General features: G+C 53.2%; 1 protein-coding gene across 1 annotated transcript; it reads right to left on the bottom strand.

Annotated features, from left to right (window-relative positions):
• Positions 1-6,722: 6,722 nt before the first annotated feature.
• LRRC47 (leucine rich repeat containing 47) lies at positions 6,723-23,982 on the bottom strand. Its single transcript, XM_029065628.1, has 7 exons — positions 23,335-23,982; positions 16,321-16,779; positions 13,084-13,200; positions 11,155-11,270; positions 8,572-8,674; positions 7,567-7,656; positions 6,723-7,386 (listed from the first exon to the last, which is right to left on the bottom strand). The coding sequence occupies exons 1-7, from the start codon at positions 23,965-23,967 to the stop codon at positions 7,144-7,146; spliced, it is 1,761 nt and encodes a 586-aa protein (XP_028921461.1). The 5' UTR covers positions 23,968-23,982; the 3' UTR covers positions 6,723-7,143.
• Between the last annotated feature and the right edge of the window lie 349 nt (positions 23,983-24,331).

Genomic DNA, 24,331 nt, shown 5'->3' with positions numbered 1-24,331 from the left:
AGCGGAAGGGTGAGAGGCGGTGTAGCCTTAGTGGAAAGAGCCCTGGCTGGGAGTCAGAGGTTTTGAGGTCTAGTCCCGGTTCTGCCACTTGTCTGTTGTGTGACCTTGGGCAAGTCGCTTAATTTCTCTGTGCCTCAGTTCCCTCGTCTGAAAAATGGGGGTTAAATACTCCTCTCTCTGATTTAGACTGTGAGCTCCGTGTGGGACAGAGGCTGTGTCCATCCGGATTATCTCGTGTGTACCGGAGCTCTTAGGTGATTGACACAGTGAGCGCTTAATAAATACCATAAAAAAAGGGCTAGATCAGTTAGCCATGGGTTGGGGGACCATGGGCTGTAATCTGGAGGAGCTGCCCCAGGCCACTCGGGCCAACCTGACTCTCCCTTCCTCTCCCCGGGGGGCGGGGAAACTCCCTGTCTGGATGTCTTCCTCTCAGCCTCAGCTGGGCTCCTCTCCAACACGGCCTCGGGTCCTCCCACACCCGGGGGGGGGGGGGAGAGGGGGACCCCGGATTTGGGCTCAGGCAGTTGCAGGGGCAGGGGACCCTGAGGTCTGAGGCCCGAGAGGACTGGGGAAGGGGGAAGCTTCAGAACGGGGAGAGGGTGGTGAGAAGACCACCGGCTTTGCCGGTGTCCCAAGGTCCAACCTGCAATAAGCGGAGTCTGGAGGAGGAGCACGTGGGCCAAGTTGGGGCCAGTGGAGAGATAGGGATGAGGCAGAGGTGTGGGGGAGGGAAAGGAAGCAGTTGGTAGGAATCTGCCCCAGGCAGCCTCCAAGTCTCTTCCCCCTTCCTCCTCCTCCTCCTCCCTCCCCCCAGCTCCAAATAACCACCAGCTGCTCTTCTCCCCAGTCACCTCCCTCTGTACCTGGAGGATTGGCCAGAGCTGAGAAGTCGGAGGAGAGACAGCTTTTGCCTCCCTGTAGAAAATCCTAGTTCCGCTCCTTTCCCCTCCTCTTCTGTCAGCCCCCAGCTCTTTCCCCTCACCTCCTGCCAGCCCCCCACTTCCTCCTTCCACCGCCAGGCCCAACTCCTCCACCCCACCCCCTGCCAGCCCTCGACTCCTCCAGCTCCTCTGCGGGGCTCTGCTCTCCCAGGGAGCGGCCCCAAGGCTGGCTGGAGTCAGCCCGGGTCGGCCATTCCACCGCTGCAGCCCCCCGGACCCCGCCGTGGGCAAGAGGGAAGCCTCCTTCCCTTCCACCTCCGACCCTCCGCCTCCGGGAGCACCTTGGTTTGAGGTTCCTGAGCCTTAAGAAGGGGCTTCTCTGGGCGGCGGGCACAACCGTCTCCGCCCCTGCCTCCTCTCCCTGCTGCCGAGGACCCCGGGCCAGGCTGCTAGGCCCGAGACGTTTGATTTCCAAAGGAATCAACAACTTTTCGGCGAGCAGCTCCGGTACACACAATCACCCTCGCGGCCCAGACCCGAGCCCGCCTCTGCTCCAACCGGGCCCCTGCCATCACCACCATCCTCTCCCTTTCACAGGGTAGGAACCTGGGCAGAGAGAGGTGACTCCACACCCACTCTGCATTTGCTTCTGGCCCCAGGTGTTTCGGGCTTCTCCTAAATCTGGGTCAGAGCCCAGCTGGCCGTTGGTGACAGAGAAGATTGGCTGCCGCTTTCTGGATCCCCAGGCCCCTGTGGGTGGAAGGGAAGACAGGTGAACTTAATACGGAGGGAAAGAGCCGAGCACAGCAGGCCTCTACTGGGCAGAACTGGGGCCGGAAGTCAGGAAGCCAGCCCTCTCGTCCCAGTTCCACCACTCGCCTGCTGTGTGACCTGGGATAAGTCATTCAGTCTCTCTGGGCCCCCTCTTTCCAGCGCTTAGAATGGTGCTTGGCACATAGTAAGTGCTTAACAGCTGCCATTATTATTATTTAAAATGGGGATAAAATACCAGTTCTCTTTCCTTCCTAGACTGAGTGGAACAGGCACTCTGACCAATTATCTTGTACCCACCCCAGTGCTTAGCACATAATAAGTGCTTAATAAAAAGCCCCAGCTAGTCCAGAGTCCATCCTTCTGCCCGCTGCTCCTAACACAGTAACTAGTCTTACTCTGTCTCTTTGCCTGCCTCAGCCCTCAGAGCCCAGTTTCTGGGCAGGTTCAATCCAGTCTCTGCAATAAGTGGGAGAGGCCAGAGGGCCTTTGAAAGCATCAAGTTCTGGCACCTTTTTTAAATGGTACTTGTTAAGCATTTACTATGCGCCAGGCACTGTACTAAGTGCTGGGGTAGATACAAGATAATCAGGTTGGACATAATCCCTTTCCCACATAGGCCTCACAGTCTTAATCTCCATTTTACAGATAAGGTAACCAAAGCACAGAAAAGTTAACTGACTTTCCCGAGGTCATACAATGGACAGGTGGCCTAGCTGGGATTAGAACCCAGGTCCTTCTGACTCCCAGGCCCGTGCTCTATCCACTAGGCCATATTGCTTCTCCCGGCATTTCCATTTGGTGGTTTCTCCTTCAACAGCCATTTTCCTGGCCATTTGGATATTTACTCTACACCAAGTCCTGGGGCTGACAGTCCTGGGGAAACAGCAGCACACTGAGGATCTGAAGACCCGGATCCTAACTCAGTTCTGCCTGTTGGGGCTGTGAGATCTGTGGTGAAGGCATCCTGTGGATGGGTTCAGCGGGACTCCCAAACAGTAGCCAAGCTACATAGGCAAAAAAAAAGCCACGATGATGACCAAAGCAGCCCTCGCTGTATTACAGGCCTAAGGCCACAGAGCTTGCAGTAGGTGCAGACGCTCTGATTGAAAATGGTTTGTGTGTGGAACAAAATCATGCCGCGCACTCTCCACCTTCTCTCACCCACGGCCCTGGGAAGAACACGACCGGCCGCGATGGAGCGGGAGCGGTGCTATTCGAACCACTGGCACGAGATTGATTCCCGCCAATTCCTCTGCAGATTCTTGCTTTGGAAGTGTCCGGACCAAAGCTCGTCCGTCGTGCCCGACGGGAAACTCTGTCAGATATAGGAGTCAGAACGCACGGTGTCTCTGTGCCGTATATGGAGTTCCAATGAGGAGATCAGGCATTTTATTCCCATTTTACAGATGAGGAAGAGAAGCCTAGGGAAGTAGCTCAGGGAAGGCAAGCAACTTGCCAAGAGTACACAGCTGAGAAAAGGCAAACACCTTGCCCCCTCCTACCTCACCTGGCTACTCTCCTACTACAACCCAACCCACACACCTTCGCTCCTCTAATGCTAACCTTCCCACTCTACCTTAATCTTATCTTGCCCCTGACCTCTCACCCATGTCCTGCCTCCGGCCTGGAATGCTCTCCCTCTTCATATCTGGCGGACAATTACTCCCCTCCCCGCTGACCCCTTTCAAAGCCTTATTGAAAGCACATCTCAAGAGACCTTCCTAAAAGCCCTCCTTTCCTCTTCTCCCACTCCCTTCAGCGTCGCCCAGCGTCGCTTAGTGGCTAGAGCATGGGCTTGGGGGTCAGGTCATGGGTTCTAATCCCGGCTCTGCCACTTGCCTGCTATGTCACCTTAGGTAAGTCACATCACTTCTCTGTACCTCAATTACCTTATCTGTAAAATGGGGATTGAGACTGTGAGCCCCATGTGAGACAGGGACTGCGTCCAACCCAATTTGTTTGTATCCACCCCAGCGCTTAGTACAATGCCTGGCACATAATAAGCACTTAACAAGCACCATAATCATTACTCCCCCTCCCAGCCCCCAGCACTTATATGCATAGCTGTAATTTATTTATTTACTTATATTAATGCCTGTCTCCCCCTCTATAATGTAAGCTCACTGTGGGCAGCGACTACGTCTGTTACACTGTACTCTCCTAAGTGCTTAGTACAGTGCTGTGAACATAGTAAAGCGCTCACTAAATATGACTGAGCGAGCTGGGATTAGAATGCAGGTTGCCCAACTCTCAGGCCACCAGGGAGACCTGGGGAGCTGTTTCACAAATTCAGAAAACTATGGGTCAATTCATCAATCAGTGGCATTTACTGAGAGTGCTGATGGTGCCCAGGGCACTGTACTAAGTGTGCCGTACTGAGAACTTCCCAGTTCCTCTCTGTGGGAACAGCTGGAAAATGTTTCCTGACGTGAAGGTTGGAGAAAGGTAGGGTGGAGGGAGGAGGTGTGATACTTTCGATCACTTTGAACCATGAGTCATAGAGGCAAAAAAAAAATCGCAAGGAATGTGGAACCACTGGGGAAAGAATTGACATTTTATTACAATCCAAGCTTCTGCCTATCTCTCGAAGGCCTCCCACCCAACAGAAGCGGCTGAGTTGGGCTGTCATTAGAACAACCAGACAGCCGTTAGCTACAAACCACCTCGATTTGTCTTGGAAACTTTTCGGAGCAATACGAGGCTGCAGACGGGAATTCCGGGAGCCCCCTCCGGAACTCTGTTGGCTTCGACCAGATGGATGAGAGACATTCCGTTGAATAAATAGAAAAAAGCATTGTCCGGTTCATGCATTAAAGTCCGTTCAGTCCCTAGAGGCTGTTTTGCCCGATAGCTCCCCTTCCCAATCCCGATCCTTCCACTAGCTCAGGATTTTGGAGACGATTTTGACCAACGACCTTCAGAAGCAACCCGGTATGAGTCCGTTTTTACCTCTCAAACCCTGGAGGTGGAGAACCGTGCCCGCAGAGGAAATACTTCCACCCCCTAGGAAGGTTTCTCTCGCTCGACGGCTTGGGAGGCAGCAATTCTGTCATCGGGCCTCGGATGATCCTCGTTCGAAGCAATGAAAACAATACAAGAGGTGGTAGACACGTTGTCTAGGTCTACTTCCAAAAAAGAAGGGTGAAAGGGCTGGCACTCAACAGAAGGCAGCTTTCAGGAGAAGCAGAATGGCCTAATGGATAGGGTATGGGCCTGGAAATCAGAAGGACCTGGGTGCTAATCCCTTTTATGCCACTTGTCTGCTGAGTGAACTTGGGCAAGTCACTTCACATCTCTTGGCCTCAGTTATCTGATCTGTAAATCGAGGATTAAGACCAGGAGCCCCATGTGGGATGGGGCTGTGACCAACCTGTTTTGCTCCTGCCAGTGTTTAACAAATACCGGGGGCATTGTAAGTGCTTAAGAAATACCACAATTATTATTATTATTATTATTATTAGAGGACCCAATCAGCTAATCCAGTCCAGGCCACCGAGAGACCAGGATGCTAAGCTGAGGATGTGTTGCTTAGTATAATAATGATGGTAACTGTTAAGCGCTTACTATGTGCTACCGGCTAGCCTCATGCCCACTTCCTCTGCAACCTGATAATGTTGGTATTTGTTAAGCGCTTACTATGTGCAGAGCACTGTTCTAAGCGCTGGAGGAGATACAGGGTAATCAGGTTGTCCCTCGTGAGGTTCACAGTTAATCCCCATTTTACAGATGAGGGAACTGAGGCACAGAGAAGTTAAGTGACTTGCCCACAGTCACACAGCTGACAAGTGGCAAAGCCGGGATTCGAACCCATGACCTTTGACCCCCCCCCCCCACCAGCCCGGGCTCTGTCCACTAAGCCACGCTGCTTCTCTGACTGTAACCTCCTCGAGGGCAGGGATCGAGTCTTCTCTGTCTACTCTACCCTTCCAAGTCTCTGCAAACAGAGGGGCCTAGTAAACCTCGCTTTTGGATGTAGGCCAGGAGGTCTGAATGAGCTACGGTTCCTCGCTAGATAACTATTTCCTAGGATTTCACTAGGATTTTTAATGTTTCCACTCCAAAAGAATCTTTTAGAGTTCACAAGGAGACCCCAAATGAGTCAGAAAACATTGCAGAGTGGCACAAACTTCTTTTTAATGAACGTACATCTTTTTTTATATTAAAACAGATCTGCTTCAGCCAGCAAGGGTGGCCGCTTAGACTCCGGCCGAGGACAGACCACGGAGCATCCGAACGTCAAAATGTCAACACTCGTGCTTTGTTTATGATTTTCAGCTTCCTACTCTACGGCCGGGCTTTACACTGAACGCAGACTTTCGCTCCACATGTGGGCAAGAACGTGGCGCAGAATCGGGGGATGCCACCAGGCCCCGGTCTCCGCACACGGACCGGCGGGGGCCGCAGGGTTGGCCGTGTGCACGGCAGGTGTACCGAAGGGAATTCTCCGTAACCTGAGGTGGCTAGGGGTCGGGGCCGGGCTCAGGGCTGACTGCCCAAAGCGCCGTGAGCCAGGAGAGGAAGCGGGAGATCCCCGGGTTTGGGTGGGGGGAGGGATGTCCAGCTCTTCCAAACTGGAGCTCTTAGCCACACCCGAAACAAGCTCTTCCTCCAAGCAACTCCCTCATCGGCCATACTTTTGCCATTAAAAACATGGCAGTGCAAAGCATTCATCTAGAGGACACATGCAGGTTATACCGTACTCTCCCAAGTGATGGGCATAGTGCTCTGTACATAGTAAGGGCTCTGTAAATACCACTGATTGATGTTTTCCTCTAACACCTCAGCTCATTACCACTACTTTTACAGCGCTACTTTTCTGACAGTCGATGGACACCTCACACTGTGTCGGTGTCTAGCTAGCGGGACCCACCTCACCACGTCACGACTGCTCACAGTTCTGCCTGACAATGGGCCTTCCCCCCACCCTCTTTTTTTTTTTAAACCACAGAAGATGTTTCCACAGCAGCATTTTTTTTAAAAAAGTAAACATTTTCGCAGTGTCACTTTTTCCCCTCCTAATCCTCTCCTTGATAAAAACGATGCTCCCTTTATTGAAAGCCAGTGTCCGAGATCAAGCAATCATCATTTTATTTAACGCCTGAGTTCTCCGAGACGGGAGACAGCCCCACTGCAAGTCAGAGGCTAACACTCTGATGGTGTTTGAAAAATTAAATAAAAATAAAAGCACTTTGACATTCCCAATCAAATTTGGATTATTGGGCTTCTGGATTTCAAAACTTGAGTTCTAAGCCGTTTGGTTCTTTAAGGAGTGAGGGGTGTAACGGTCACTAGTACAATTACAGATACGTCTTCAAAAACCAAAACGTTACATTTTTTTCCTTATAAAAGATACAGGGGTGCAAAATGTAATGAATAATTTAATTATACCATATACAAGCTCTTGTAAAAGATGCAAAAAAAAAAAAAAAGACCCCCAAGATATTTTATAAACGGCCCACGGCTACCAAAGCCACGGCCACGTCTATCAACGGATTACGGTTAGGTAGGAAGCAGAGATATCCAGGTCGGTTTTGGAAGGATACAGAACCTTCAAGCTGCCTTCCGAATCTACCACACGCACCTGCTCTACAATTAGGGGAGAATTTCCTTCTTTCTCAGAGTTCAGGGCCAGCTTGGGGCTTATGGGCCCAGATGAGGCATCAAGTTCCGAGTCAGAGAGAGACTCTTCCTCGCTTTCTAGAGTGACTCTGTTGAGCTCTGCCATTTTCTGTAGGGATAGAGAAAGGGAGGGAGAGGGAGAGACAGACACAAAAATAAAGCGTAAAGAGACAAAAAGGGAACAGAAAACCACCAACCCCTTCCGCCAAGTGGGTTCTGCTGGGGGGCGCGGGCAGGGAGACCGGCCGTCAGGTGAATTTTCCATGAAAGGGTTGATTCGGATGCTTACCAGAATGAGGGTGTCCATGATATCTTTACAGATCTGCAAGCTGGTGGCGCTGGTCACTTCCAGGAACAAGTCCGAAGTTGTCTTTTTAATCTAAGAGTAGTCCCCCAGCGTTTCCAAGAGGAACAGAGGAAAGAAGGAGTTAGACGAGGTGGACAGACAGCACGTGCTGCTGCTTCCAAGCGGGCCCACCGGAACTCAAGTGCCGGGGGCCAGAACGAGCCCTCTACGAGAGGGGGCGTTGGGAACGGGGTTATTATTTTGCCCCTCTCCAGGGCTGCAGGTAACAGCTGACCCTGGGGATGCTCCTCCTACTAAAAGGCAGTGTGAGAAGCAGCTTGGCCTAGTGGAAAGAGCACGGGCCTGGGAGTCACGAGAGGACCAGGCTCCACCACTTGTCTACTCTGGGATTTTGGGGCAAGTCACTTCACAGCATGGCCTAGTGGCAAGACCATGGGCTTGGGAGTCAGAGGTCTTGGGTTCTAAACCCACTCTGCCACTTGTCTGGCTGTGTGACCTTGGGCAAGTCACTTAACTTCTCTGTGCCTCAGTTACCTCATCTGTAAAATGGGGATTGAGACTGGGAGCCCCACGTGGGACAGGGACCGTGTCCAACTTGATTACCTTGTATCTATCCCAGTGCTTAGAACAGCGCTTGGCACATCATAAGCACTAAACAAATACTGTAAAAACAAACAAAACAAACTTTCTTCTCTGTGCCCCAGTTACCTCATCTGTAAAACGGGGATTAAGAATGTGAGCCCCTCGTGGGACAAGGATGGTGTCCAATGCAATAATCTTGTATCTATTCTAGCTCTTAGTACAGTGCTTGGCACGTAGTGAGCGCTTAACAAATGCCATTTGAAACAAAACCCAACAAAAACACCTTCCCCGTTTCTGTCCATTTTCATCAACGCCGCCCTAGGGCATTTACAAAGCCAGGGCTCTGCGGGTTCCGGTTCCCTCCCCGGTTCTGTGTGAGTTGGCCTTTCCGGCCATCCCACGTACCTTCGTCTTCTCGCTGTTTGTGATCGGAGGGAAGGAAATCACCACGTCATCGGCATCTACCAGACAAGGGTAGTTTTCTTTTCCATCCAGCAGGTGGATATACCTGCCAACGGGAAGACAGTGAACGTCACACATAAAGGGTTACAAGCCAGAACCTGAAAGGAACAGCGCGGACCAGTGAGGCGAGGAGCAGGGTGATCCGGTGGGTTACAGTCTCGGCTCTGTCACTGGGCCTCTGGGTGACTTGGCCAAGTCACTTAACCTCTCTGTTCCCCTTGGTTTTCGCAACACGGCAACTAGAAACACCACATCCTAGTGAAGGGTGGAAGGGAGCCACTTCATCCCGAACCAAGCTCTGGCCTGACCACCGGGAGCTAGGCGACAGGGGCCTCAGACGAAAGGAAGAGCAAAGGATTTAAGCCAGGGAAGGAACAGAAAGGAACCCCCTCGCTTCCCAATTACCCAATCAACAAGGCCCTACCCAATATCTGTCAATATCTGGGCCTGGGGGATATCTCCTGTGGTGATGAGGAAAAAAATAAACCTGCAAAGCCCGCAGGGAAGAGTCCAATAAATAATGCCTTCCCTTCCTCTCCTAGAGTTTTCCCGGCTACTGCTCGGTGCCCCTCCCACCCACCTTGCCGCCCCGGCCAAAGCCTCGGTCTGGTCTCTCGCATCAGCGGGCTCTCGGAGAAAAGCCGGGAGGAGTTACAAGGATCCGCGGTTCTTCCTCCCTGTAGCGTTAACTCAAACGGTGCCTCTCCTTCCTCCGGCTGGTGTGGTTGTGCACAACGGGCACACTCCTCCCCCTCTCTGAAGATTAGTCCTTTAAGTGCTCGCTAGGTGCCAGAGCACTGTGTTAACCGCTGGGAGAGGCACAGGGCAGTCAGGTCAGGCCCGGGACCTGTCCCAAACTGAGCTCCCCATCTAAGGCAGAAGGAGAGGAAGTATCTTATTCCCATTTTACAGACGAGGTCACTGAGGTCCAGGGAGGCCAGGTGACCCGACTACGGTCAGACGCTGCTCAAAACGAGGCAAGAATCACCCTCGCCTTATGGGCAAGGGGCCCAGCTAGTTGACTGAGTTTTTCCACATGCTAAATAAAATTCCACGACGGAAGCCACAGAACAGGCCTCAGAAAAAACAGGAGAAGCGGTGTGACCCATTGGACAGAGTGCAGACCTGGGAGTCGGAAGGACCTGGACCTGGGTTCTAATCCCGGCTCTGCCGCTTGTCTGCCTTGTGACCACGGGCGAGTCACTCGGATACTTCACCTATAAAATGGGGATTAAGATTGTGAGCCCAGGTAGGGCATGGACCGAATCCACCTTACCCCAGTGTTTAGTACAGTGCCCGGCAAATGGTAAGCGCTTAAGAGATACCGTAAAGGAAAAAACAAGCAAAAAATATAAAAAACCAGGAGCTCTGGGAAGCAAACTTGGTAAATGACGCAGTGGGATCAGTTCCAAATGATCTCCCAAGTTATGCCGTGTCAATACTCACCACCTGGTTCCCACTGAAGCCTGGCAGCGTGGCCTAGTGGCTAGAGCATGGGACTGGGAGTCAGAAGGACCTGGGTTCTAATCCCAGCTCCACCATTTGTCTGCTGCGTGACCTTGGGCAAGTAGCACTTAACTTTTTGTGCCTCATGACCTCATCTGAAAATTTGGATTAAGACTGTGAGCCCCGCATGGGACATGGACTGGGTCCAACCTGACAGATCTGTACCTACCCCGGCGCTCAGTACAGTGGCTCGCACCTAGTAAACCCTTTACGAATACCACAATGATCATCTACCTCTCTTCCTACCTCTCCTCCCTTCTCTCTTTCTACCGCCCACCCCGCACGCTCCGCTCCTCCGCCGCCCACCTCCTCACCGTCCCTCGGTCTCGCCTATCCCGTCGACCCCTGGGTCACGTCCTCCCGCGGTCCCGGAACGCCCTCCCTCCTCACCTCCGCCAAACCGATTCTCTTTCCCTCTTCAAAACCTTACTTAAAAATCACCTCCTCCAAGAGGCGTTCCCAGACTGAGCTCCTCTTCCCCCTCTACTCCCTCTGCCATCCCCCCTTTACCTCTCCGCAGCTAAAGCCTCATTTTCCCCTTTTCCCTCTGCTCCTCCACCTCTCCCTTCCCATCCCCACAGCACCGTACTCGTCCGCTCAACTGTATATATTTTCGTTACCCTATTTATTTTGTTAATGAATTGTACATCGCCTTGATTCTATTTAGTTGCCATTGTTTTTACGAGATGTTCTTCCCCTTGACGCTGTTCAGTGCCATTGTTCTTGTCTGTCCGTCTCCCCCGATTAGACCGTAAGCCCGTCAAACGGCAGGGACTGTCTCTATCTGTTGCCGACTTGTTCATCCCAAGCGCTTAGTACAGTGCTCTGCACATAGTAAGCGCTCAATAAATACTATTGAATCATCTCTAGTAAAATATTCCCCAGGCTCATTACCCGCCTACCATTTTTACTCTTCTGAGTAACGGCACATATCGGTTACGCGTCTGGGGACTGAACCCGCCCTACTGCTTCCTTGGCAGCCCCGAAGAGTTTGAAGAGAGAGAGAGAGGTTGGACTGACTTGTGCAGGCCGGAGACGCTCTGCCGCTTCTTCTGCTTCCGTTGCTCCTCGGCCTCTTGTTGTAGTTGGCGGACCAGGTCCTTCGCCTTGATCTCTTTCCGTCCGAGGGGCACGATCTGGGGTGGTGGTGGAGACGAAGAAGTGAGAATGCACACAGTCTCCTCCCCGAGGGCCCCCAAACACTTCAAGCCTCCTTGCAGCTTGTCTAAGAGTCCAGGGGGTGGAGGGTTTTCCCCCCCGACCCGCCACATCACCCATCCTATTGAAGAGGTCCGTGAAGCATCGAAAGCTTTCTCCCCTTGTCTCTGGGCCCCTTCTGCTAGCCAGCAGCCCCAGGCAATTGCTCCTACGCCGACCCTTCTCTTTAGATGAATTCAGTAGTAAAAGGATATGTCTGTTCATACGTGCACATGTGCTCCCTTCTCTCCCACTCTCAGATCAGCAACTCATCATGGGAGAATGAGCTCGTGCCTGTCTGTGAGGGTATTTCTTCCTGAGGCCTTCTGTCAGCACCTCAGGCACAGCCGAGTCGTGCCAGTGGACATCGCCCCTTTGGTTTGGGTTTCCTCGCGCTCTGAAGCTATCCCACAGGGGGACGGAGGGAATTCCTGGCTGCGGATCGCCACCAGCTCAAAAAGGAGGCCGGACGGAGGAAAGATACCGATCGAGAGGCCCGGTTCCCGCCAAAGCCGCCCTCGGAGGCCTGGCCACCGGGCCCGATCCTGCTCTCTCCACCGTGGCGGGCGGGGAGAGGTGAAGCTGTCGCCCGAGGTCTTCTCAAGCTGGAGGACACTGGGGCTGGGGTTCCTGCAGCAGTAGCCGACCTTCGAACTCCTTACAGCGGTCCTAACTGCACTCTCCCAAGGACTTAATACAGTGCTCTGCATATAGTAAGCACTCAAGAAATACCACTGATCGATTAATAGCCCTGCCAGGGGGTGAGGCGAAGGGCATGAAACTGTAACCCCCAAGTTACAGTCTTGTCTACATCTCCCACTGATTTCACTTTCCTTGTGTGTCGGTCACCGAGCCGCTGGAACGCCAGGGACCGTGTCTAATTTGTGAATTTCTTCCCAGTGCATAGGAAAGTGGTTACTGATTAATCACCGCTACTATTACTACTGAGATGAGCCCGTTGTTGGGTAGGGGTTGTCTCTATTTGTTGCCTAATTGTACTTTCCAAACGCTTAGTACAGTGCTCTGCACACAGTAAGTGCTCAATAAATACGACTGAACGAACGAACAACTGCCTAGTGGAAAAAAGCACAGGCCTGGAAGTGAGGGGACCCGAGTTCTAATACCGGCTCTGCCACGGGTCCGCTGGGTGACCCTGGGTAAGTCACTTAACTTCACTGGGCCCCGGTTACCCCATCTGTAAAATGGGGATTAACTCCTGCTCCCTCCTACTTAGGCTGTGACCTGTATGTGGAACAGGGACTGCATCTGACCTGATCAAGGAGAATCCACTCAAGTGCTTAGAGCAGTGTTCGGCACATAGAAAGCGATTAACAAGTGTCATTCTATTTATCGTGATAATGTTGTCTTCTTGTTGTTTCGTTCTGTTTTGCTCTGCTGCCTGTCTCCCCCGGTTAGACTGTGAGCCTGTCATTGGGCAGGGATTGTCTCTATCTGTTGCCGAATTCTCCATTCCAAGCGCTTAGTACAGTGCTCTGCACATAGTAAGTGCTCAATAAATACTACTGAATGAACTTATTCTCGGTCCCATTTCGTAGACAGCCCCAGGAACGGTCCTCCTTCCCCTATGGCTGTCGGAGGTCTCGCTCAGAGACGCTCGGGGCCCGGCACGGCTTGGCAAGGCCTCATGTTGCTCTGCGTTTCGCCGGGGAACCGCAAAAGTGGAAATCCCAGAAACCACCCCGCCAACCCTCAACGCCCCAGGGTGGGGGTCTCAAGCCCGATGCCGGGTACCTTGAAATCCTGAGGGGGCCGGGCTCCGTACAGCAGGGGGCCTTTGATCAGCTTGAGGTCGTGGGTCGCTATGGTGGCCGCCGTTCTCTTCTCGCACATGTCTTCGTGGAGTTTGGTCTGAAACGGAAGTTCAGGAGGATGACTGGCCCGGATAACATCCGGAGCAAGTCTCGCCTCCCCGGCCATCCCGCACCACCGGGGCTCAGAGGCTCTATCAATGTCCATCTCTCCGTCTAGACCGTAAGCTCACCGTGGGAGGGGAACGCGTCTGCCAACTCTGCTGTATCGTACTCTCTCAAGAGCTCAGTACAGTACCGTGCACACAATAAGTGCTCAATTAATACCATCGACAATGCTGACGAAAGAGCCCGATGCTCCTGACGCTCGCTCCTTCAGGGCCTACCCGTCTGCTAATCGATCAATCAATCGAGCACTGTATTAAGCAGTCGGGAGAGTTCAATATAGCAATATAATAGACACATTCCCTGCCCACAACAAACTTACGGTCTAAAGGACTGGTAGGGTCTTCCGGAAAACTGCTCCTCCTCCGCCCTCACTTCTGGGTAACTGGGTAAATGTTTCTGCCCTGAATTTATTTGAATCGTTTGAAGCCCAGCCATCACCGCAGCCTAATACTGGGAAAAACACGTCATCACTTGATATATCCAGAGTCGATCTAAGAATAACAAACCAGGCCTTGAAATCAGTCATGCCCTCAGTTTTTAACATATATATTTAACCACTGATCAGGACCAAACCCCCACGAATCCAATTTTGGATATCAGATGTCCTATCTTACTGGAGAATTACCCTGTGAAGCAGTTTGCTTCCTCTCCTCCTAACGAAGAAAATTCCCCTCTAAGGGGCACGGTCCAGAATATGTAAGCTCGAAACGGGCAGGAAACGTGTCTGATAATTCTGCTGTATTGCATTCTTCTAAGCGCTTAGTACAGTGTTTTGCATATAGTAAATGCTGGATAAATACCACTGATTGATATTTAGTAATGCTTTAACAATTCATCTGATCTCAATAACTGTCTAGAAAGACTCAATTCAGCAAGGAACTTTAAAATGCAGGCATTAATAGGAGAATCCTCATAAAATAGGACTCAATCTGCTTCTACAGCATATCCAAACCCAGGTTCATTGTTGGCAGATTGCTCTGCTGCTTCTTTTTGCACTTTTTAATAATAATTAACTCATTCATTCAATAGTATTTATTAGACTGTAAGCCCGTCAAAGGGCAGGGACTGTCTCTATCTGTTGCCGATTTGTACATTCCAAGCGCTTAGTACAGTGTCTGCACATAGTAAGCGCTCAATAAATACTACTGAATGAATGAATAGTATTTATTGAGCGCTATGTGCACAGCACTGTACTAAGCGCTTGCAATGTACAAATCAGTAACAGATACAGTCCCTGCCCTTTGACGGGCTTACAGTCAATGTTGGTATTTGTTAAATGCTTACTATGTGCCAAGCACTGTTCTAAGTGCTGGGGTACATACAAGGTAATCAGCTTGTCCCAAGTAGGGCTCACAGTCTTCATCCCCATTTTACAGATGAGGCAATTCAGGGCCAGAGAAGTTAAGTGACTTGCCCAAGGTCACGCAGCTGACAAGCGGCAGAGCCGGGATTAGAACCCATGAACTGCCTCCCAAGCCTGGGATCTTTCCACTGAGCCACGCTGTAATACTGAGCCCGTATCTCAATGATAACGCTGTGCCACTTACTGGGTAGGGACCTAGAAAGCCTGTAGGATCCCCAGGTCCATCCATCCATCCATCAATGCTATCTACTGAGCGCTCACTGTGGGCAGAGCACTATATCAAGCGGTTGGATAGTTGGTAGACACGATCCCTGCTCAGAGACAGTCAATTCTGGCATAACCCACGTCTCCGTTTCCTGTTTCGGTTGCCACGCTGTTGAGGAACGAGGGACGTCTTTCCCACGACGTGCGGCCATCCAGAAAACAGGCGATGCCCAGTCTGGAGGCTGTGTGCACGCAAATGGTGCCGGTCACGGTTTAAGTACCGGAAGGTGATTTCTCCCCAACGCCGGGTGCCTCACTAGTTTGAGGGCAGGGATCAGGTCTACCCATTCTACTCTACTCTCCCAAAGGGTCTCCCCACAGCACTTCTGTACAAACCTGGAATTTGTTTATTTATATTAATGTGTCTCTCCCCCCATCCTAGACTCTAAACTCATTGTGGGCAGGGAATGTCTATGTTTATTGTTATACTGTACTCTCCCAAGAACTTAGTACAGTGCTCTGCACGGAGTAAGCAGCGAATTAAGACGTTTTACTGCCTGACTGCTTAGGAAGACGCTCTGAACCTGATACGTGCTCATTAAATCCCACTGATGGATTCCTCGAGGCCGTTCCTGCTCAAAACAGGAGAGGGCAAAGACAGGTCTGCCCAAGCCTTTATCCTAAGACATTTAAAATGATACGCACTTCTACTGTCAGACACTGTGTGTCAATAGGGATTTCTCCACTCTTTAAGTTCCATGGGCTCAATACCGGTGGCGCTAAACTAGTCACCCGATATTAGTCTCATTTTTGTTGACCAAAAACTTAGGGCTTTGTAACGTTAAATGCATGAGTTCAAAAAAAAAAAAAGCATATGGTGACAACCAGAGGTGTAAAAAGGCCATTTTACACAGTCGACTGCTTCCATTTGACCGCAGGTAGAGATATGCATACAGGGCCAAACTTTCCATGCGGTACGGCGGATAGGGCACGGGCCTAGGAGTCAGGAGGAGCTGGAGTCTAATCCCGGCTCTGCCACTTGCCTGCTCTGTGACCCTGGGCAAGTCAACTTCTCTGTGCTTCCGTTACCTCATGCGCCTCATCCGTGAAATGGGATTAAGACTTGGAGCCCCACGTGAGCCAGGAACTGTGTCCAACCTGATTAGTCTGTATCTATCCCAGCACTTACTACAGTGCTCGGCACACAGTAAGTGTTTAACAAATACCATAGAAAAAAAAAAGACCAGCATGGGAAAGGTGCGTTTCTCAGCCTGTCCATTGATGATAAATGTACCCAGAGCATGGACGACTCCAACGGCGGAGCCTTCCCCGATTCCACGAAATACACAGAATCCTCCGGGCCACGCCCAATCCAGGAATCAGGACAGCCAGACCCAAGTTCTCTCCCTGACGCACGCCCGGCCGTACCAGGCCCACCGCCCCCGTCCCGGAGGAATCGGACGTGTGATGACGTGTCAGAGCTACCTGTGCAGAGAGAAACCGCTTCAGGGCATTTCCCGGCTCCAGGTGCATTCCTCGCACCACGGCGCACACGATGTAGGGGCGGACGTCTTTGACCTCGGCGGACACCTTCACCGTTACGGGCGCCGGGTTCTCCGATACGTGTAGGATCCTGATCAGCAGTTTCTGCACCTCCTCCAGCTCCTCCTCTCCCTCCCCGCTCTCCTTCCTCTGCTTTTTCTCCCGCTTTTTCTTCCTGGCTTCTTCTTTTACCGACTGATCCGGTTTCCCCTTCCCTTTGCCGCCTCCTCGCCCGCCCACACGCAGGTAGTCCAGAATGGACTTGGTCTGGCAGCCGTTGACCATCTTCTCCAGGCGTTTGTCTTTCAGTTTGTTCTCTTTGAAGTTGATCTCCTTGAGCTTGGGGCAGTCGGCGAGTTCCTCGGGGATCTCAGTCAGTTCGTTATTGGAGAGATCCAGCTTCTGAGGGGAGAGGACCAGGTCAATCGGTCAGTCAATCAACCCATCAGTGGTACATATTGAGCGCTTACTGTGGGCCCAGCACTGTACTAAGCCCTTGGGAAGAGTACAGAAGAGTTGGGAGACACAGTCCCTGCCCACAAGGAGCTTACGGTCTAGAGGGGGAGACCTACATTAACAGAAATAATTGCTCAATATGCACCTAAGTGCTGTGGGGCTGAGGAGGGGGTGAATATTCAATGTCCGCAGGGTACGGCTCCAACTACGCAGAGGACGCAGAAGGGAGAGGGGATCGGAAAAAGGGAACTTAATCGGGGAAGACCTCTTGGAGATGGGATTTCACTAAGGTTTTGAAAGTGGAGAGAGTGGTGATCTGCCATATAGAGAGCAGGAGGAAGAGGGAGTTCTAGGTCAAAGGAAAGACATGGGGAAGGGGTCAGTGGTGAGACAGAGGAGAACGGAGCACCGGGAGCAAGCTGGGGTTACAAAAGAGAAGTGTGTGGGCTGGGTTGTAGTAGGAAATGGTGGAGGTGTGAGTAGGAAGGGTGAGCTGAGTGAGTTCTTTAAAGCCTATGGGAGAGGGTTTCTGTTCGAGGCAGTGGTGGATGGGCAACCACTGGAGGTTCTTGAAGAGTAGGGAGATCCGGACTGAATGTTCTTTTTTTTAAAAAAAAAAAAAAAAACCCCGATCTAGGCGGCAGAGTGAACTGGAATGAACTAGGTCAAACGGGACACACTCGGAACTGTCAAAGGATGCACGAGAAGGCTTGGGATAATACTTCCAGAGATGCATCTAGGCCATATTAGCCAGAACTAATCGCAAAGTTCTCAAAAACTGAGGGATGCGATTCCTTCTGGTGGTCTGAACTGAACTGCGGTTTAACAACGACGATGCTCGACTTGGGAGGATTCCCTAACAACAATCCCCCATAAAGTTGGGGGGATTCCCACTCTCTTCCCCGATCCCCCAGCAAATCTGCTCCTTTTGCCTCCAACTCCCTAGCCAGGGGGGAGGGAAGCAGGGGAGCTATGTTCCTGGGGCAGTGCGGATGTCCCCCACCGCCTTTTTCTTTCTCCCCTCACCGGGCCACCGGGCCCCCACCTCGTGGCCTCCCCGACTCCCTCCTTTTTCGTTAAGCATTTTGTACGGGCCAGGACGCTGTACAAAGCGCTGGGGTGCATCCAAGCGAATAGGCTCGGGCTCAGTCCGCGTCCCACGTGGGGTTCCAGGTCTTAACCGCGGCGTGCAGAGCACCGGCCTGGGAGTCGGAAGGTCATGGGTTCTCATCCCGGCTCCACCACTTGTCTGCCGTGTGACCTTGGACAGGTCGCTTCGCTTCCCTGTGCCTCAGCTCCCTCATCTGTAAAATGGGGACTGAGACTTGTGAGCCCCCCATGGGACAGGGACTGTGTCCAACCCAATTTACTTGCATCCACCCTGGCGCTTAGTACAGTGCCTGGTATTCATTCATTCGTATTTGAGTGCCTATTATGTGCAGAGCACTGTACTAAGCGCTTGGAATGTACAATTGGGCCACAGAGAGAGACAATCCCTACCCAACAACGGGCTCACAGTCTAAAAGGGGGGAGACAGACAACAAAACAAAACAAGTCGTCTGGGGTCAATATCATCAAGAAAAATAGAATCCTAGATATAGACACATCATTAACAAGACAGAGTAATAAATAATATATACAAATAGGCACAAGTGCTGTGAGGAGGGGAAGGGGGAAGAGCAGAGGGAGGGAGTAGGGGAAATGGGGAGGGGAGGAGGAGCAGAGGGAAAGGGAAGGCTCAGTCTGGGAAGGCCTCTTGGAGGAGAGTTAGTTTGGTGGAGATTGGGGGGGGGGGCGTTCCAGGACAGCGGAGGACGTGGCCCAGGGGTCGACGGCGGGATAGGCGAGAACGGGGGACGGTGAGGAGGTGGGCGGCAGAGGAGCGGAGCCTACGGGGTGGGCGGTAGAGAGAAGGGAGGAGAGGTAGGATGGGGCAAGGGGATAGGGAGCCTTGAAGCCCAGAGTGAGGAGTTTTTGTTTCGTGCAGAGGTTGACAGGCAACCCCTGGAGGCTTTTGATTCAGCAACTGTTCTCCCCTCTACTTAGAAGAGCGCTGGTTTGGCGGCTGTGAGGAGGGAGGGCCTTCCAGGTGGCTTAGTAGAGAAGCAGCGTGGCTTAATGGCAAGAACCCGGGCTTGGGAGGTCATGGCTTCGTATCCCGGCTCTGCCGCCTGTCTGCTGTGTGACTTTGGCCAAGTTCCTTCACTTCTCTGGGCCTCAGTTCCCTCATCTATCAAAGGGGGATGGGGACTGTGAGCCGCCCGTGGGACACAACCCGACGACCTCCTATGAACCCCGGCGCTTAGGAGGGTGCTGGGCACATGGTAAGCGCTCAACAAATGCCACCATTATTATGAGTTCCCTCATCTGTCACACGAGGATGAAGACCGCGAGCACCATGTGGGACACAACCCGATGAACCCGCACCGCCCCCAGCGCTTAGAACGGTGCTCGGCACATGGTAAGCGCCCAAGAAATACCATCATGACGATTACGATGATGGGTTCCCTCATCTGTCAAACGGGGATGGGGACTGTGATCCCCAAGTGGGACATAACCCGATGACCCCCTATCTTCCAGTGCTTAGAACGGTGCTCGGCACATCGTAAGCACTCAACAAACACCATCATCATTATTACTATTATTATGACGATGATGATGATGAGTTCCCTCATCTGTCAAACGGGGATGGGGACTGTAAGCCCCACGTGGGACACAACCCGACGACCTCGTATCTCCCAGCGCTTAGAAGGGTGCTGGGCACATGGTAAGCGCTTAAGAAATACCATTATGATGATGCTGATGATGATGAGTTCCCTCATCTGTCAAAGGGGGATGGGGACTGTGAGTCCCCTGTGGGACACAACCCTTCGACCCCCTATGAACCCCAGTGCTTAGAAGGGTGCTGGGCACAGTGTAAGCGCTTAAGAAATACCATTATGATGATGAGTTCCCTCATCTGTCAAAGGGGGATGGGGATTGTGAGGCCCCCACGGGACACAACCCGACGACCCCGTATCTCCCAGCGCTTAGAAGGGTGCTGGGCACATCGTAAGCACTCAACAAATACCATCATCATTATTACTATTATGATGATGATGAGTTCCCTCGTCTGTCAAAGGGGGATGGGGACTGTGAGCCCACCGTGGGACACAACCCTTCGAATCCCTATGAGCCCCAGCGCTTACAGGGCTGCTGGGCACATTGTAAGTGCTTACGAAATACCATCATTATGATGATGATGATGATGAGTTCCCTTGTCTGTCACAGTGGGATGGGGACTGGGAGCCCCCCGTGGGACAGAGCTCTTCAAGCCCCTATGAGCCCCAGCGCTTAGAAGGGTGCTGGGCACAATGTAAGCGCTTAAGAAATACCATCATTATGATGATGATAATGGTTCCCTCGTCTGTCAAAGGGGGATGGGGACTGCGAGCCCCGCTTGGGACACAACTCTTCGACCCCCTCTGATCCCCAGCGCTTAGAAGGGTGCTGGGCACATTGTAAGTGCTTAAGAAATACCATTACTATGATGATGAGTTCCGTCAACTGTCAGAGGGGGATGGGGACTGCGAGCCCATGGGACACAACCCTTCGACCCCCTCTGAACCCCAGCGCTTAGAAGGGTGCTGGGCACATGGTAAGCTCTTAAGAAATACCATCATTAAGATGATGATGATGATGATGATGAGTTCCCTCATCTGCCAAAGGGGGATGGGGACAGCGAGGCCCCTGTGGAACACAACCCGAAGACCCCGTATCTCCCAGCGCTTAGAAGGGCGCTGGGCACATCGTAAGCGCTCAACAAATACCATCATCATTATTCCTATTATGATGATGATGAGTTCCCTCATCTGTCAAAGGGGGATGGGGACTGTGAGGCCCAAGTGGGACACCACCCCTCGACCCCCTCTGAGCCCCAGTGCTTAGAAGGGTGCTGGGCACATTGTAAGTGCTTAAGAAATACCATCATTAAGATGATGATGAGTTCCCTCATCTGTCAAAGGGGGATGGGGCCTGCGAGCCCCCTGTGAGACACAACTCTTTGATCCCCAGCGCTTAGAAGGGCGCTGGGCACATGGTAAGCGCTTAAGAAATACCATTATGATGAAGATGATGATGAGTTCCCTCATCTGTCAAAGGGGGATGGGGAATGTAAGCCCCAAATGGGACATAACCTGATGACTCTCTATCTCCCAAGCGCTTAGAAGGGTGCTGGGCACATGGTAAGTGCTTAAGAAATACCATTATGATGATGATGAGTTCCCTCATCTGTCCAAGGGGGATGGGGACAGCGAGGCCCCTGTGGGACACAACCCGAAGACCCCGTATCTCCCAGCGCTTAGAAGGGCGCTGGGCACATTGTAAGCGCTCAACAAATACCATCATCATTATTCCTATTATGATGATGATGAGTTCCCTCATCTGTCAAAGGGGCATGGGGACTGCGAGCCCCCTGTAGGACACAACCCTTCGACCTCCTCTGAGCCCCAGCGCTTAGAAGGCTTAGAAGGGGGCTGGGCACAGTGTAAGTGCTTAAGAAAAACCATGATGATGATGATGATGATGATGATGATGATAATAATAATGTTGGTATTTGTTAAGCACTATGTGCAGAGCACTGTTCTAAGCGCTGGGGTAGACACAGGGGACTCGGGTTGTCCCACGTGGGGCTCACAGTCTTAATCCCCATTTTACAGATGAGGGAACTGAGGCCCAGAGAAGTGAAGTGACTTGCCCACAGTCCCACAGCTGCCAAGTGGCGGAGCCGGGATTCAAACCCATGACCCCTCATCTGTCAAAGGGGGATGGGTACTGCGAGCCCCCCATGGACACAACCCTTCCACCCGCTCTGAGCCCCAGTGCTTAGAAGGGTGCTGGGCACATTGTAAGTGCTTAAGAAATACCATTACGATGATGATGAGTTCCCTCATCTGTCAAAGGGGTATGGGGACTGTGAGCCCCCCATGGGACACAACTCTTCGAACCCCTATGAGCCCCAGTGCTTAGAAGGGTGCTGGGCACATTGTAAGCGCTTAAGAAATACCATCATCATGATGATGAGTTTCCTCATCCGTCCAACAGGGATGGGGACTGTGAGGCCCCCGTGGGACACAACCCTTTGACCCCCTCTGAGCCCCAGCACTTAGCAAGGGTGCTGGGCACATTGTAAGCGCTTAAGAAATACCATTATGATGATGATGAGCTCCCTCATCTGTCAAAGGGGGATGGGGACTGCGAGCCCCCTGTGAGACAGAGCCCTTTGACCCCCAGCACTTAGAAGGGTGCTGGGCACATGGTAAGCGCTGAAGAAATACCATGATGATAATGATGAGTTCCCTCACCTGTCAAAGGGGGAAGGGGACTGTGAGCCCCCCCGTGGGACACAACCCTTTGACCACCTCTGAGCCCCAGCGCTTAGAAGGGTGCTGGGCACATTGTAAGTGCTTAAGAAATACCATGATGATGATGATGATGATGATAGTGATGATGAGTTCCCTCGTCTGTCAAAGGGGGATGGGGACTGCAAGCCCTGCTTGGGACACAACCCTTCGACCCCCTCTGCGCCCCAGCGCTTAGAAGGCTGCTGGGCACATGGAACATGCTTAAGAAATACAATGATGATGATGATGATGATTTCCCTCGTCTGTCCAATAGGGATGGGGACTGTGAGCCCCCCGTGGGACCCAACTCTTTGACCCCCCAGTGCTTAGAAGGGTGCTGGGCACATGGTAAGCGCTTAAGAAATACCATTATGATGATGATGATGATGATGATGATGATGAGTTCCCTCAACTATCAAAGGGGGATGAGGACTGCGAGCCCTTTGTGGGACACAACCCTTCGACCCCCAGCGCTTGGAAGGGTGCTGGGCACGTGGTAAGCGCTTAAGAAATACCATGATGATGATGATGATGGAGTTCCCTCATCTGTCAAAGGGGGATGGGGACTGCGAGCCCCCTGTGGGACACCACCCTTTGACCCCCAGCACTTAGAAGGGTGCTGGGCACATGGTAAACGCTTAAGAGATACCATGACGATGATGATGATGGAGTTCCCTTGTCTGTCAAAGGGGGCTGGGGACCGCGAGCCCTTTGTGGGACACAACCCTTCGACCCCCAGCGCCTGGTAGGCTGCCGGGCACAGGGTAAGCGCTTAAGAAATACCATGATGATGACGATGATGATGAGTTCCCTCATCTGTCAAAAAGGGCTGGGGACCGCGAGCCCTTTGTGGGACACAACCCTTCGACCCCCAGCGCCTGGTAGGCTGCCGGGCACATGGTAAGCGCTTAAGAAATACCCCGATGACGATGATGATGATGATGAGTTCCCTCGCCTGTCAAAGGGGGATGGGGACCGCGAGCCCTCTGTGGGACACAGCCCCCTTCGACCCCCTCTGGGCCCCGGCGCCTCGAAGGGTGCTGGGCCCACGGTGAGCCCGGCCGGGCCCCCCCCCATCTTCCCGATGAGGCCGCCGCTCCTTCGGGGCGGGTGCAGCGACCTTGAGGGCGACGAGGTGGGCGACCCCGGGCCCCAGGCTCCTTAGCAGGTTGTGGTTGGCGTCCAGGTGGCTGAGCAGGGGCAGCGCCCCGGGGCAGAAGAAGGCGTCGGGCAGGCGGACCAGGCGGTTGCCGGCGAGGCGGAGCGTCTGCAGGCGCGGGGCGCAGCGGGGCAGGTCGGCGGGCAGCTCTCCGAGGCGGTTGTGGCTGAGGTCCAGCCCGCTGAGCTGCGGCAGGACGGGCAGCCCGCGGCCGGCCGGCAGGGCCTCCAGCGCGTTGGCCGACAGGTCGAGGAGGCGCAGGGCGGGCAGCGGGCCCAGCCCGCAGCCCAGGTCGGGCCCCAGCCCGTTGCGCCGGAGGACCAGGCTCTGCAGCTGCGGGAGGCCCGGCGCCAGGCCCGGCCCCGGCTCCCGCAGCGCCCCGCAGCCGCTCACCTCCAGCGCCCGCAGCCGCCCCAGCGCCAGCACGCCTGGCGGCAGCCGGCCCCCCGCCGCCCGCACCCGCGCCTCCAGCCCCGGGCCCGTCAGCACCAGCTCCCGACGCCCCTCCCGCGCCGCCCGCTCCACCTCCGCCCACTCTCCCTCCTCCTCGGGCCCCTCAGGACCGGCCGCCGCCGCCGCCGCCGCCGCCGCCATGTTGCCCGCCCGCTCACTTCCGGGAAGAAGGCGCGTCACTTCCGGCCGCCATTCCCCGCCCCGGGCCTGCCCCCTTCGCCCTCTGAGGAGGGAGGCCCCGCCGCTCGGGCCGCCGCGCCACCTCGGCGAAACAAAACCGAAACGAGACCACGTCGTCGCCATCAATAGGAGGAAGGGGATGGACGCCTCATTAGCAAAATAACTAGGACGAGGAGGAGGAGCAGGAGGGCGGGCCCGTCGCTCGTTGGGCCGCGTTACCTCAGCGTCTGTCTGATCGGCAAAATCACAACGAGACATCATCGCCATCAATAGAAGGAAGGGGATGGACGCCTCATTAGCCAAATAACTAGGGCGATAAATCTAC

This window comes from Ornithorhynchus anatinus, chromosome 5 (genome assembly GCF_004115215.2).
Source record: "Ornithorhynchus anatinus isolate Pmale09 chromosome 5, mOrnAna1.pri.v4, whole genome shotgun sequence".
Classification (NCBI taxonomy): domain Eukaryota; kingdom Metazoa; phylum Chordata; class Mammalia; order Monotremata; family Ornithorhynchidae; genus Ornithorhynchus; species Ornithorhynchus anatinus.
The sequence above is the reverse complement of the archived record's forward strand: the minus strand, read 5'-3'. Positions and strand labels throughout refer to the sequence as shown.

Coding starts and splice junctions, on each gene's coding strand:
- LRRC47 (XM_029065628.1), bottom strand. CDS start 23,967: ATGGCGGCGGCGGCGGCGGCGGCGGCGGCCGGTCCTGAGGGGCCCGAG. Junction 7,657..8,571: donor CAAACAGCGAGAAGACGAAG/GTACGTGGGATG, acceptor GACTACTCTTAG/ATTAAAAAGACAACTTCGGA. Junction 7,387..7,566: donor TCATGGACACCCTCATTCTG/GTAAGCATCCGA, acceptor CTATCCCTACAG/AAAATGGCAGAGCTCAACAG.